At 42.7% G+C, this 15,752-nt stretch overlaps 1 protein-coding gene across 1 annotated transcript; it reads right to left on the reverse strand.

The window, feature by feature from the left end:
- Positions 1 to 707: 707 nt before the first annotated feature.
- Positions 708 to 11,449, reverse strand: LOC134806347 (transcriptional adapter 1-like). Its single transcript, XM_063779557.1, has 3 exons — positions 10,983 to 11,449; positions 10,382 to 10,743; positions 708 to 2,077 (listed from the first exon to the last, which is right to left on the reverse strand). Exons 1-3 carry the CDS (start codon positions 11,379 to 11,381, stop codon positions 1,927 to 1,929), a joined length of 912 nt encoding a protein of 303 aa, XP_063635627.1. The 5' UTR covers positions 11,382 to 11,449; the 3' UTR covers positions 708 to 1,926.
- Between the last annotated feature and the right edge of the window lie 4,303 nt (positions 11,450 to 15,752).

Raw genomic sequence — 15,752 nt, forward strand, 5'->3', positions numbered from 1 at the left:
AAAATAGGAAGTTATAGTAAACACGCCTCCATCTTTTAGCAAATAATCTCAGCCTATAATAGGGACGTAAATACGTATATCTACAGATGTGCAAGTTGCGGAAAGTTTCCATAAAATTCTATAAATTCTCGGAAACTTCATGAATTTTTCACTAGGAAATATGGGAAATTTAAATTGGAAAATTTCAATTCTCATACAAAAATGTAAGAAATATTCCGACTTTTCCTACGTTAAATTTCCGAAACATTTCGCAATTTTGGAAAGTTTCCTTAGGCACATCAGTACACATCTACACCCGGCCCGAATTAATATTGCTTGGCCACTTTATGTATAAATTCATTTATAATGTGTTAAATTGTTCATGCAATGTTGCAGCTGGCTGTACCTACCTGATGCGGCATTAGCACATATACAATCTGACATACATATTGAATATGTATAATGAGTGCGGCGGCGGTGCGGTGTCGGCACAGAGGCGGCACCGTGTCGTGTACACGAGCCCTCAGGGTGTAGAAAATTTATTAATAATATCCTTCTAAATAAATTGAAAGTGAAAACTTGTGGGGTTGCTTGGAGTAGAGTAATAAAAAAATTTAGTTAGGTATAAACTTTGTGTCATTTATTGAAAGTTTAAATCCTTAACTCGACGTCATATGTCGCCATAGGCCATGATTTTCTATGATGGCCTGCATATGTCCCACTGCTGGACACAGGACTCCTCTATCATTGTACGGAAGAGGTTCGGGTCGGGCTATGCTCCACACGCTAGTCCAATGCGGATTGCGGACTTCACACGCACCTTTCAATCAATGAAAATATCAATTCCTCTACGTCCCAATGATTGCCTTTCTGGACCCTTCAATTATAATTAATAACCCTATAACTTATCCTTCCATCTTAATACACGGTGTAACATGAGGAAACCGAATAATTTTAACCACGCATTTCTGAGGTCAAACGAAGTAAAAAATGTAATATGAGTTTAGGTCAATTTCGCCAAAAAAAATTTTTTTTTTTGTTTTGTTTTTTCAATTTTTTTAATGCACACATTTTTTACATAAAAAAATAAATGTTATTGGTAAACTTGTCACTTAAAATTGATTTTTACATTTTTTTTCGTAGAAACTACTTTTTGCAAAGTGTTACTTGTCACTTTTTGACATCTATCAATAAGGATATTTAGACTACGTCCCATAGCAGCAACATCACCATCAAAAAGGCCTTTTACACTATGTAACAATAAAAACTTGTTTTTTTTTTTTAAATTAATAATATCTCTGAAACTAGGCGAATTTCAAAAAAGTTTATAGGACATTTTTGTCTCTAAATATGATCAGAATTACGATGTTAAAATTATTCGGTTTACTCATGTTACACCGTGTATACGATTTAAGAATACTGATTTATAAACTATAACGATTTTTACTCATTATTATTCACCGTCTTCTCCGAGACTACGGGGATAACGCCGTCCTCGAAACGTCGGAGGAATTTAAAACTTAATTTTACGCGATTAAGTCCCGTTGTGAATAATCATGATTTAAGTAATGGTTATTCTGTAAAAAGAAAATAAAACACTACTCAAATCTTGTGTCCCTCTTAACGCGTAGGACCCTTTTGTGTCGTTTCCCCAGGTAAGGAAAATACCGTCATAGTGAGACTCCTATTCACACATTATCACATCAGTCAAAAGATGTTCATTGCTGAACAAAGGCCTCTCCCAAGGATCTCTACACCTCACCAACAAGTCTTTTCTCTGGCCGCATAACTGCTCAAGTTAAGAGTTCTTGACGGTCGAAAAACGTACACTGTTAGACTTAGGCTTTAGGCTTCCCTCTAGGATCTCCACAAGAAGTGGTCGTTCACTGCTTGCATCCAAGTGTGCCTTAGACCGCCAGTCCACTGTTGGGGGCCTTTGCCTCCTTATCAATAGCTAGGATGGTTCAGCATGACGGCTAGTCGTTCCATGTTCACAGCGTATACAGAATGGCTGGCTATGACGTTTCTGTGTGTCAGGAGCGTGTTGTAGAACTCGTCTATTGTAAGTTTGTCGTCGTTTGGCACCGGGTTGGGGATGCTGTAAAAAAAAAGTATAATTAATCATGGTGTTGCCAACCATTTCTACAAGTAATTGATACACGCCTATTTTTAAATCTCATTTTATCACAAACAAAGAAATATGAGGATGCATAGAGTAGTATTAAGTATTGGAACTGTAAATTTTACAACTGAAATATAAAATGCTGTTTGTCAAATCCAAAGCACCATCTATATCAGCTGTCGAATTTGTAGCTACAGTTAGACCAAGAAATGTCTGCAACGATTTTGATAGCACACGCAGTGCCAGTGTTATTTTAAACGTCAAACTTCTATGAAATTTATGACGTATAAATAACACTTGCACTGCGTAAGCTATCAAAATCGCTGCAGACTTTTCTTGGTCTAACTCTACAATATTTTGGATTACTTACTTGTTTTAATTGTAATCTATGATAACAGCAAAAGAAAGAAACAAAAGGAGGCCTATGTCAAACGACGAGTTGAAGTTAAAGTTATGAAACTGAATTAACATATACTATGTACCATGTTATATATTGACATGTGGGTAGATGAGAAGATCTGCGGGTACCCCCAGTTCGGTTCCAGCTAGCAAGCCAGCACACGTACGTAACATTCTGGCGACGGGATTTAATTCGGAAATACGCTAAAAGTGCTTTAAACATAGTGTTTGAATGTTTAAAAGTGTGATTTAAGTGTGATGAATAAAATGTCGGTAAAATTTAGTGAATTTCATATGGACAAAGACAATTGGAAAAATTACGTGAATAGGTTCGAATATTGTTTGCTCGCGAATAGTATTCAAACGGACGAGTTAAAAAAAGCGAATTTCTTTGCAGTTTGTGGTCGTGATTTATATGATCTAGTTGAGTCGTTAATTTCACCGAAAAAGATCGCAGACATAACCTATACAACTGTAAAGTCCGCGTTAGACGATCATTTTAATCCAAAACAAAATGAAATAGTGCAATCGTATAAGTTTCATATGAGGTGTCAATCGAGCAGTGAAAATATAAAAGAGTACGTGGCTAGTTTGCGTAAATTGGCTATAGAGTGCAATTTTACCGATTTGGATCGCACGTTGCGCGACCGGTTAGTATGTGGCATTCGTGATAAAGAGATGCAAAAACAATTGTTGCAGCAGACAACATTAACTTTTGATCAAGCGGTAAAATTGGCGTTAACGGCTGAAACGGCGGACGCCGGAGTGATAGTCATGACGACGCCAGCGACGGTAGCGACCTCTAGCGTGGCGCCTGCTGGTACAGGCGGTGACGAGCCAATGGAGGTTAATAAAATTAAAGCGAGACCGTTGGAACCGAGCAAGGATTGTTGGCGGTGTGGCAAAAGGCACGGAAATTTCTGTAGGTTCAGATATAGTCGGTGCTATGTGTGTAAAAAACAGGGCCATATTGCAGAGGTATGTTCGGATACACGAGACAAAAGTAAGTCAAAAGAATCAAGTCGGTTGAATGGATTGTATGAGGATGTTTTGTGTAATTTAGTGTCGAACAAGGTGGATCCTTTTTATGCAATCATCATCATCATCCTGGCGTCAATCCCGGCTGTGCCCCCGCGCGGGGCGCGAGGACCCGGGGTCCGCCTTCCGACTCCTTCGTGACCACTTTGCCCGATCTTCGGCATCCCTGGTAGTGAGTCCGTTGGCACGCATGTCCTCCTTGACGACATCAAGCCATCGCTTCTTGGGCCGGCCTCTTCTTCCCGTACCGGGAGGAGGCGGCATGGCCAGGCATTTGTTACCCACGTAACTTGCCGGTCTGCGCGAGACGTGGCCATACCAACGAAGGCGACACTCTTGCAGTTTGTCTGCAATGTCACGGACGCCAAGACTACCCCGAATGTGGGCGTTTCGGACGCGATCCTTGCGTGAAACTCCGCACATCCACCGCAGCATCTTCATTTCCGTGACACGCAGTTCCTGCTTGTGCCGCTCTAGTAGAGGCCAAGTCTCGCTGCCGTACAGAAGGGCAGGTCTAATGATGGTCTTATAGACCTGTCCCTTCAACTTAATCGGCATTTTGGGGTCACAAATAACCCCAGTCATCTCCCGCCATTTGACCCAAGCAGCGGAAATTCGGGCTTTGACGTCGCTGTCGATGTCCCCGGTAGTGCTAAGTACAGATCCTAGGTACTTAACTTGATCCGTGCGCTCGACCATGTCCACGCCTATGCGGACAGGTAGAGGATCTGTACTATTGCAGGCCATGTACTCTGTCTTCGCCACATTTAGTTTAAGACCGCCGTTCTCCAGCGACCCCCTCCATCTGTTCACACGCTGGACAAGTCGGCCCTTATCAGAGTCTGTCAGCGCGATATCATCAGCATACATGAATAGCCACGGTGGCTGCTCATGGTAGTCTCGGATGCTGGCTGACAGGGCGTCTAATATCACGCTAAACAGAAACGGGCTGAGCACAGAGCCCTGATGTACTCCAACAGTGACAGAGAAGGGGTTGGTGTCACCAACAGCGGTCCTGACTATTGAATCAGAATCGTGGTACATGTCCCGGATAGTGTCAATATAGGCCTCAGGTACAGCCTTGGACCGCAGCGCCCACCAGATCATCTCACGAGGGACACAGTCAAAGGCCTTTTCCATGTCCAGAAACAGGAAATGTAGAGGCGTGTTCTTTGCTCTGTATCCCTCCATGAGGGTCCTCAGGGCAAATACAGGGTCCATCGTTCCGCACCCTGGCCGAAACCCATATTGACACCCCGAGACTGTACACTCCTGTCGGAGCCGAGCATCGATTATGCGCTCAAAGAGCTTCATGGTGTGAGACATAACCTTTATACCGCGATACTTGCTACACTCCCGCACCGAGCCCTTACCTTTGAATACTGGAGTAATGATACTCAGCCTCCACTGGTTGGGTATCTTCCCGGTGAGGAGTATGCGGTTATAAATATCAGTGAGTATGCTCACACCCTGAGAGCCCATCGACTTCCACGCCTCTATAGCGATTCCGTCGGCTCCGACAGCTTTCCGATTCTTCATGCGGCGAAGAGCCGCCTCGACTTCCTCCGGCGTTATCGGTGGCACTAGTCCTTGATTCGGAGGGAGATCCGGAGGTTGCACCTCTTTGTGCTGGTTATTCAGCAGGTTGTGGAAGTAAGAGCGCCATCTCTCCTTTACCGCGCGATCCTCGCATAGCAGGTTCCCGTGAGGGTCATTTACGCAGCGGCACTTGGAGATGTCCTGCGCCGCTTTGACCCTCGATCGTGCCAACTTATAAATGAACTTCTGCCCCTCAGACGTCTCCAACTTATCGTACAGAGGACGCAAGTGGTTATGTCTGGCTCTGGCTACAGCTTGTTTAGTGGCACGTTTGGCAGCCCTGTATGCCGCGTGGTCTTCAGGAGATCTGGACGCTTGCCACTTTTTAAAGAGGGCTTTTTTCTCCCTAGTCTCCCTCTGGACTGTGGCGTCCCACCACCAAGTCTCTTTGTCAAGCCTGCGACCCCCTTTAGACACCCCCAGCACCGCCTTCGCCGCCCGTGTGATGGCTGCCTGAGTTCCATCCCAGATTTGCTGTACGGAATGGCCATCCGTCACAACACTGAGGTCGTTGACAGCGGCAGCAAACTCATGGGACTTGGATCCTTCAAGCAGCCACCACCGGGTTTGGGGGCGGCACTGCTCCCGGTATGTGCCTCGGGGCTTGACGAGCAGGTCCATCACAAGGACTCGGTGTTGGGCAGTGAGACTCTCTCCCGGTATGACTTTACAGGTGGCTACTTTGCCGATATAGTCTCTCCGAGTGAGAAAGTAGTCGATCTGAGTGGCGCTCCTCCCGCTCCTGTAGGTGATCAGATGCTCGGATTTCTTTTTGAAAAACGTGTTCACGACGGCTAGATCAGCAGCCGTACACGTCCGGAGAATTTCTTCCCCTTCGGGGTTACGGCTCCCGAAACCAAAACCACCGTGGACACGCCCAAACTCCTCACACTTCTCACCCACATGACCGTTCAGGTCGCCACCCACAACAACACTCTGCGACAACGGGATGCTTTGCAGCAGTTCCCCGAAATGCTCCCAGAACATCGCCTTGTCCGCATCGCTACAACCGGCCTGTGGGGCGTAGGCACTTATCAAATTGGTCACGACCCCTTCGATAAGCACCTCCACAACCATAAGGCGGTCGCTTATACGCTTTACGTCCAAAACGCTATCCCTGAACTCCTCAGAGAGCACCACCCCCACTCCGTTGTCCCCACTCGGAGAGCCCGTGTACATCAGCTTGTATCCATTCCCGATGTTCCGGGACCTGTTGCCTTTCCATCGAGTCTCCTGCAGGAATGCCACTGCCACCCTCCGCCTGGCGAGTACGTCGGCTAGCTCGCGGGAACGCCCGGACAGCGTGCCAAGGTTCCACGTGGCAAAGCGGACCTTTCGGGCTAACGTCTTTGGCCGAGCCCGCCCTTGACCCGGTAGCCCTCGCCCACTTATCGCAGGGGTAGGGCGATTCCCCTGCGCGCCGTTATGCGGCGGCGCCCTATCCGTGGTGCGTTTTCTTCTTCGACTTTCCATTTTTGTTTGGTGTTTTGGCTTTTTACACGCGGCGACTACCATCTGACCCGCGCAACCCGGGCAGAGCCGGGAGAAGCCGTTTCGCCATAGCCTCGTCCGTTTGTCAGCAGGGGGACCGCGAGCAGGTGAGGTTGACTTGGGCCCAGAGGATGGTGGTAGGGCCCCGAAACCCCCCCCCTCCTTTCCTTTCCTTCGGATCCTTTTTATGCAAATGTGGAATTAAATGGTCGACTAGTCAAGTTGGAAGTCGATTGTGGAGCGGCATTTACTATGTTGAGAGAAAGTACAGCGAGGAAAATTTGGAATGGGAACTTGCCAAGGTTGGATGCGTCAAGAGTTAGGTTAACAACCTGGACTAAGAGCCAGGTGGAGTTGTTAGGAGAAGCGGCAGTTGATGTAAGGTTTAAAAATATACATAAAAAATTAAACTTGCTGATCGCGAGAGGTAACGGGCCAGATTTGTTGGGCCGTGATTGGTTTCCAGAGTTAAATATAGATATTCAGGGAATATATAACATGAAATTGGAGGATGAAGATATAGATACTTTATTGGAAAAATATAAAGAAGTTTTTCAGTCTGGTTTAGGAAAGTACACCGGCCCAGTAGTAACCATACCTTTGAAACCCGAGGCGAAACCAAAGTTTTTGAAGTGTAGGCCTGTGGCGTTTGCAATTAAAGAAAGAGTGTTACAAGAGATTGACAGATTAGTTGCAGAAGATGTTTTGGAACCTGTCAGTCATTCTGAGTTTGCCAGTCCTATAGTACCTATCATTAAGAAGAATGGGAAAGTCAGGCTTTGTGGGGATTACAGGGCCACAGTGAATATGGCTACTGAGACTGATACTTACCCTCTGCCAACCTTAAATGAAGCTTTTGCGGTTTTGCAAGGAGGAGTTATTTTCAGTAAGATAGATTTAGAGCAAGCTTACACCCAGGTCGTAGTTGATGAACCAACTTCAAAATTACTTACTTTAAATACTCCTAAAGGATTATTTCGGTGTAAAAGATTAGCATTTGGGGTTAAAGCCTGTCCTGGAATTTTTCAGCGCATGATGAGCAACTTATTGGCAGGCGTATCAGGAGCAGCGGTACTGCTGGATGATATTGTGGTCACCGGATGCACAATACAAGAACACAGTGACAGACTTCAACACATCTTACAGATCCTTAAGGAAGCCGGGCTTAGAGTCAACAAGGAGAAGTGCAAATTTGGGAAGGCAAGCGTGGAGTTTCTAGGCCATGTGATTGATGCCAATGGGCTGCATCCTTGTGGAGACAAGATCAAGGCTATAATGGAGACGCCAGCACCAAAAAATGTAAAGGAGTTGCAGGCTTTTCTTGGTTTATTGAATTTTTATGACAGATTTATAGCACAGAAAGCAACTGTAGCAGAACCACTGTACAAGTTATTGTTGAAAGGAGCCAAATGGGTATGGACACCAAATTGCCAACAAGCTTTTAGTCTCTTAAAAAGAATGTTGACTACAGGGAACACATTAGTACATTATGATTTAAAGAAACCAGTGGTTATTACATGTGATGCTTCGCAGTACGGTCTGGGTGCGGTTCTGGAACACTCTGAGCTCTCATGAACGAAATTATTCGCAGATTGATAAAGAGGCTGCTGCCATTATTTTTGCAGTACAGAAATTTTACTCATATATTTTTGGCCGTAAGATAGTCATTCAGACGGACCATAAACCACTTTTGGGTATATTTGACCCAAAGAAGCCAATACCTAATGTGATATCACCCAGGATGTTAAGATGGGCTTTATTGTTAAACTCGTACGATTACGAGTTACAATATGTTGAAGGGAAAAAAATTGGGAATGCTGATGCCCTAAGTAGATGGCCTGGTCCTGAAAGCAGTGGAATAGAAGAAGAGCTGCAAGAGGTGAATGTTTTGTTGCTCAATGAGACACCAGTTGAGTTACAGATGACGGCTAAGGATGTGGCTAAATTGAGTAAGACCGATGGTATATTAGCAAAGGTGATGTTCTGGATTAGGAATGGTTGGCCAAGTACAGTAGAAGATAAATATAGAGATTATTATGTAAGACGGGATGAATTAACAGAATATAATGACTGTATATTGTGGGGAGGTAGAGTAATTGTGCCTCTGAAGCTACGTGAAAGCGTTCTTAAAGAGCTCCATAGCAATCATGATGGTATAGTCATCACTAAAGCAATAGCAAGGAGTTACTTTTGGTGGCCTGGTCTCGACAGAGATATAGAGAGCTTGATACATAATTGCCAAACTTGTAGAGAAGTAAGGAATATGCCAGCCAAAGTGACTCACAGATGGATTACCCCACCAAAGGCTTGGTCCCGGCTGCATATTGATTTTGCAGGGCCTTTCATGGGCAAAGTTTTCTTAATATTAATTGACTCATACTCAAAATGGCCGGAGGTCAAAATAGTTAATGAGCAAAGTTCAAGTATGGTAATTAATAAGTTAGATGAGATATTTGCTGAACAAGGGCTGCCAGACACCATAGTGAGCGATAACGGAAAAGCGTTTGCGTCAGAAGAGATAAGTCAATATTTTAAACAGAATGGTATTAGACATATACTGGTACCCCCATATCATCCTGCGTCCAATGGACAGGCGGAGAGAACGGTACAGACAATAAAATTGAAGTTAAAAAAAATGTCACATCTCCCATGGTCAACCAGATTGCAAAAGATATTGTATGGGTTGCGGACAACACCTAGTTCTGTCACCGGTAAGACACCCGCGGAACTCCTGAACAATAGACGTTTCCGAACTAAATTTGATAGGCTTCACCCCCTTTCAATTCAAGAAAAGGAGACAGAAGATATCCAGGAAAATGAAACAAAACGTGTGAGAGAATTTAGAGTGGGAGAGACAGTTTGTTTCAGGAACTATAGAACTGGGCCTAGATGGTTAGAAGGAACAATAGTCAAAAGGATTGGAGTGTTAAGATATAAAATTAAACAAGGAAATAAATTATTTATTAGACATGTAAATCAGATGCTTGGTTTTAGTAGAAGTGGCACAGAAGAAGAAACACAAGTTGAAATCAAGGCAAGACCATCAAGTAATAGTAAAGAAGTTCAACAAGGGGAAGAAGAAAGAGAAGATGAGGGTTTTGGCACAATAAGAATCCCTCCACAGAGTCAGTGGGCAGAGATGATTGGTGTGAAAGGCCCAGAAGAGTGTTTAGTACGGGATTCGGATGATACAGTGCCTAGAAATGAACCGAACAGTAACAAGCGATCCCGGTCTAGTGAAAGCCCACCATCCAACAGACCATCCTTGAAAAAGATAGCTCTCCAAGAATATGGTAGTTCAGACATTGAGTCTGATAGTGGAGATGATGAACATTATAGTGCAGATAGCCAATAGTTAAATAGTTACTAAATAATAATAAAAGACTATGAAAGCGTGTTAGGGTATAAGTGAACAATATAGTTTAAGTGCATAAACAGTGTAGTACAAATCTGACTTTAAATATTGGATTCTAAAATGTAGTGAAGTGTCATCTATCCAGAGGGAAAGGCATGTTATATATTGACATGTGGGTAGATGAGAAGATCTGCGGGTACCCCCAGTTCGGTTCCAGCTAGCAAGCCAGCACACGTACGTAACATACCAACTAACTTCGATAATAAAGGCTAATTACATTACATTACATTACATGATACCAGAAGAAAAAGGCAAGATGTTGAAAGAACCCAGGTTATAGTAAAGTAACAAGATAGGCTGCTTTAGAATTACAAAATAAATTATGATATAAGACTCACCTGCAAGCAATCTCATAAGCCGTAGCATGTTCAACCTCATCAATAGTCGGGGGACACCGAGGCCCCAGCCCATCCACCGCATCATCAACCTCTACTCTCCCATCGCCCTGCGGATCGTACAACTTAGCCGTATTCCGCAGCCACATATTAGGCATGTCACCACCAACGTCATACGTGTAATTATTACGTCGCTTGTAACCTTTCCGTTGGGTAACGACGGCTGAGATTATGTTTTTGAGGAAGTTTTGGACGGCGACTACGATTAGGTCGGCTGCTTCGTCGTCAGCTCCTTCAAGGCCGAGCTCCCATGCTGCTAGCATGAAGCGACCAACGACTAATGCGTGGTCTGGGAGGAAGATTTCCTGAAATATTAATTTTGAGCATTAGTATATATAATGGATTGCTTTAGCTGGTTTGAACTTTTATTTAGGAAACCACATTTCCTAAATGCACTGCAACAGCTCAACTGTATTTTTTAAATAATAATTCTAGTACTCATCTCATTGATCATGTAGAAGACTTGCTCAAGGTAAGCTTGCTGATAAGCATGACACTGAATATTTCAAATTTAGACTGTAAACTAAAAGGTAAATTAAATCACCTGTGCCGCGTATTTTAGAGCCCCATCGCTGCCCGCACCAGGCGGGGAGTTCGGCGGCAAATATTCCAGCAAATCCGCCGGTTCGAAGTTCGACTTCTCCGAAGTACGCGAACTTCGCTTATGCCGACGACTATTCCTATTATGGGAGCTCGCTTTCTCCTGTGCGATATTAATAGATGTTTCAGCCAAACCTTCCACTTTATTCAACAAGGCTAGTAAAAACTCGTTGTGAAAGTGGACTTGGTCTGCAGATAACAGGGCTCGAGCTTCGGTGTCGAATTCTTCCTTGGTGAGTTTCATGCGGAACCACTGTTTCATGTGATGGAAGTATTTTGTTGATTTTTCGCCAAGCACTTCGTTGAGCTTTCGGCGAGCTATATTTAATGTGTCGGAACTCATGTTTCTGTTGCTTAATGTAAGTAATATTAAGTTTGATATTAATTAAGTGATTTTAACTCCTATTTTTCCACAACAAGTCGCGCAACATAACATGCGATCAGTGCGTTTGCGATTACTAGCTGCTGTCAGTGTCACTGTCACTTATTGTTTTTTTTTAACATTTCAGTTCAATTTAAAGTAACTTAAGTAACATGTTAAAAGAATCGGTATGTCGATTTTAAAAGTACCTTGAATAGCTTAACATGTTCAGTGTTGCTAGTTGATGATAAAAACGTAATATCTAAGACTTTTTATAGCCAGCAGTTGCAAAATATTGTACTTTGCAAACATTCGCGTTGCGAATCTAACAAACAATGTGAATGGTGAAATTTGTTGATGATCTACAAACACAAAGCATCACAAAGCATCACAAAGTATCAGAAAATACGAGGTTTACCTGTTATTTGACAACTTTAAAGTACAAATAAGCGTTTCTGTAAATAATAGTCTCTCAAACTCATATAAGCTTTTCGTTTACTAACTTTGCCAAAACTATTCGATAGTTGAAGAAAGTCCTAAAATAGCGAAAAATTTATTAAAATAAGAAATTAACAATATTTTTAAGATTATTTTAATTTAGGCCTGGCAATGATAAAAATGACATTCGATCATGAAGTTATATTGTTTAAACTGGAGCGAGTTGTCACTTTTTTTGCCATACTAATTTGAACCTTATCACCGAGACAGAATCATGAAGTTATAAGATGGAGTGAACTGTCACATTTTTTGCCATACTAAATTTCACCTTATCACCGAGCCAGAAACTTGAGATAGCAAAGGTGGGTCGCGGTGTCTCACTCGCACATGTTGCCAATGTTAAAAATATACCATTGTGGTAGTTTTTATATCAATATACTACTGAAATTAAATACCTTCTTATATTATTTAAGTGCTATATTTAGAGTAAGGTTCTGATATCTTTTAAGAAATTTGTAAATAATTATGATGTCAATATTATTAACTGATTTAACCAAGCATGTGCACAACAAAAAAAAACATTAATTTTGATATGGTAGACATTGTAGTAACTTTGAATATTAATTGGTATCCCTAACGTGTGATGACATGTTATCAAAACACGTGAATGAAAAATTTCTTAAAAATTGTGAATAAATGTTGCGTTAAAGGTTGTAGGAGTGAAAGAATTTCTAATTGTGGAATATTGTTTCAAAAGGAAGCCACAATTATTACATTTTGCGATAAAAATACAAGTCAACATTGTCAAACTCATTAGGGTGACCATGATGTCGGCACGATGAGAATCAGTGTTAAGTACACAATTCTTATTACGTACTTAAAACTAAGTTTATATGAATAGGTATGTATTTATTTCGGCATGTTTAAATTGGTGAAATGAGAGCCAATACAGAATAAATAATTGCCAAAATTGAAATCCAAAGTCCTTAAACATTACAGACACATTTATACATTGTTATAATAATAAAAAAACACATTTATAATAAAAGAAAAATAGAACTTTATGGTAATTTACTGACTTTTGGGACGATACCAGAAACGTTACTGGGAATTTACCCTCTTTGGAAAATTTAATGGGAACGGCACATCACTAGTTTCTTTACATTTCACGACTCTTCTCTTTTCGCACAGATGGTCTACCACCGTGAACACCGAGGTTCGCAAATTGCGGGCATCTTTTACTTTTACTCCTATAAAAGAGTAATTACAGAGACAGAGAAAGATGCTCGTCAAACGATGCAAACTTCGGTGACAAGCGTCCTAGTTAAAAACTATAGCAAACGGGCGTAGCGGTCCCACGCGACCCTGTGGCAGTGGCGGATTTGCCCTAAGCCTAACGCCAAGCGCGCACCACGATTTTAGTTTTTGCGACACGATTTTAGAATCGCGCTGTAATATATCGCAGAAAATTCACTGCGCGCACTGCGATGAAAAAGTCGACGATTTGTTCATTCTCAACATGGATTTCGTACCAGTCGTTTGTCATGAAACGTTGTCTTTAATATGCGATCGCTGTATGACTTTGAGTATTTATACCACAAAGGTGATCTTCTATTTCCATAATTAAATGGTCAACATCTAGCGTCTTCAATAGCAGGTTCCGACATGTTGACGCTTGGAGAGCGAAATGCCGACTGAGGTCCGGGTGCGATTTTATTATCGCAGTGCGCGCGGGGCCATACAACTCCGTATGCTGCAATTCACTTTGCGACAATCGCGTCGCGAGCAGTCGCGGAAAAATGTGACAAATCACAATTTTAAAATCGCTGCGATTTTTTTGTCGCATATGCGCGCACTGCCATATAAACTCATACGTTACATTTCTGCGACTAAATTATCGCGCGACAAAAAGTCGTGGTGCGCGCTTAGCCTAAGCGCGCACCACGATTTTAGTTTTTGCGACACGATTTTAGAATCGCGCTGTAATATATCGCAGAAAATTAACTGCGCGCACTGCGATGAAAAAGTCGCGGTTTGTTCATTCTCAACATGGATTTCGTACCAGTCGTTTGTCATGAAACGTTGTCTTTAATATGTGATCGCTGTATGAATTTGAGTATTTATACCACAAAGGTGATCTCCTTCTATTTCCATAATTAAATGGTCAACATCTAGCGTCTTCAGCAGCAGGTTCCGACATGTTGACGCTTGGAGAGCGATATGCCGACTGAGGTCCGGGTGCGATTTTATTATCGCAGTGCGCGCGGGGCCATACAACTCCGTATGCCGCAATTCACTTTGCGACAATCGCGTCGCGAGCAGTCGCGGAAAAATGTGACAAATCACAATTTTAAAATCGCTGCGATTTTTTTGTCGCATATGCGCGCACTGCCATATAAACACATACGTTACATTTCTGCGACTAAATTATCGCGCGACAAAAAGTCGTGGTGCGCGCTTGGCCTAAGGCCGAGTAGGCCCGGGCCTAGGGCGGCCAGATATTTTAAGCGGCAGTCTATACGATGGGTGCTGAGAAAGGGGCGGCTAGTGCTTGCTATGAAGGGCCTGGGACCTAACGCGGCAAAGACTGTAAAAAGCTCTCAGGACAGTGGGGGTGTCCTGAGAGCCTACCCCGAGCCGCTTTCGACGTGTTGCCTCTTTGTAGCACTTTCGTACGTAAGTGTGACAGAGGGGCGACACGTCGAACGCGGTTCGCGGTAGACCCTCTGGTTCTGTCAGCATATCTGTCTCTCTATCTCTCTCACTCATACCTGTATTCTTGACAGACGTTACGGCGGACCACCTTCCTGAGGATCGACCATGTTCGTGGTCCAGCATCTACGCCTATTAATAACAGTTTTTAGAACAACTAAATTAAGTACCTAAGGTTGTGTGAAGCGTTGTACAGAAGAGAAAAAAAAACATATCCATCCTTTTTTAGGCCATAATACTAGTACAGCGAAAAGACAGTATGATTCTTTATAACTAATATAACTATGCACGAATAAGAAGAGATCCTGGCCAAACTATATATTCAATGTTATCCTAATATCCCACATACATATGACTTATGGTCACCCTAATTAGAAAGAGATGCAACGGCCCACCTTGACTTCTCATGTGGACACACTTTTTGGCTAATGTACACTATCCGGTTTACTCTCTAGGTCCGTGGACAGAATCACGGACGTAGAGAGTAAACTGGATAGTGTACACTGGCCAAAAAGTGTGTCCACATGAGATGTCAAACCTGAGCCCTCCATCTCTTTCTAATTAGGGTGACCATAAGTCATATGAATGTGGGATATTAGCATAAGATGGAATGTATAGTTTGGCCAGGATCTTTTCTCATTCGTGCATAATCAGAGAGAAACATACTGTATTTTCCCTATGCTAGTATAATTGCCCCAGAAAAGAGATGGATAAAGTTTTTTTCTCTTCTGTAAAACGCTTCACACAACCTTACTTAATTTAGTAGTTATAAAGTTATAAAAGCTGTTACAGATGGGATGGGCGTATTGGATCGCGATCAATGCGATCATGGTTGATTGTGAGGAAGGTGGTCCGCCGTACGTCCATCGTACGTATTGGGTGAAAACCAGCGTAGTGTCTTACAGACACTGCTTATGCTGAGCGGCATCCTATTTGGTGTATGTTTACTGTATTCTTAACTTTATGTTGTACTTACCGTAATCTAGGTATGTTTTTGTACGCCAAATAAATATTTTCTATTTCTATTTATTTCTATCAAAGACAGCTATAAGAGAGAGCGAGACAGATATTCAGGGTCGGGTAAAACGTTGTAGTTGTACTTGGTAATTCGCAAATCGTATCGATTAAAAACGCTGCCTTCGGTCGTGTTTTAATTTATCACCACTCGTTGCGAATTTAATTCCTACTTTCAACACTTGCAAC

This window comes from Cydia splendana, chromosome 3 (assembly GCF_910591565.1).
Source record: "Cydia splendana chromosome 3, ilCydSple1.2, whole genome shotgun sequence".
NCBI classification, from domain to species: domain Eukaryota; kingdom Metazoa; phylum Arthropoda; class Insecta; order Lepidoptera; family Tortricidae; genus Cydia; species Cydia splendana.

Bases quoted from the DNA above. Each gene is read 5' to 3' on its own strand.
- LOC134806347 (XM_063779557.1), bottom strand. From the start codon at position 11,381: ATGAGTTCCGACACATTAAATATAGCTCGCCGAAAGCTCAACGAAGTG. The intron at 10,744-10,982 runs GTGATTTAATTT...TTAATATTTCAG, and splicing joins CTCTAAAATACGCGGCACAG to GAAATCTTCCTCCCAGACCA. The intron at 2,078-10,381 runs GTGAGTCTTATA...TTTTTTTTACAG, and splicing joins GCTTATGAGATTGCTTGCAG to CATCCCCAACCCGGTGCCAA.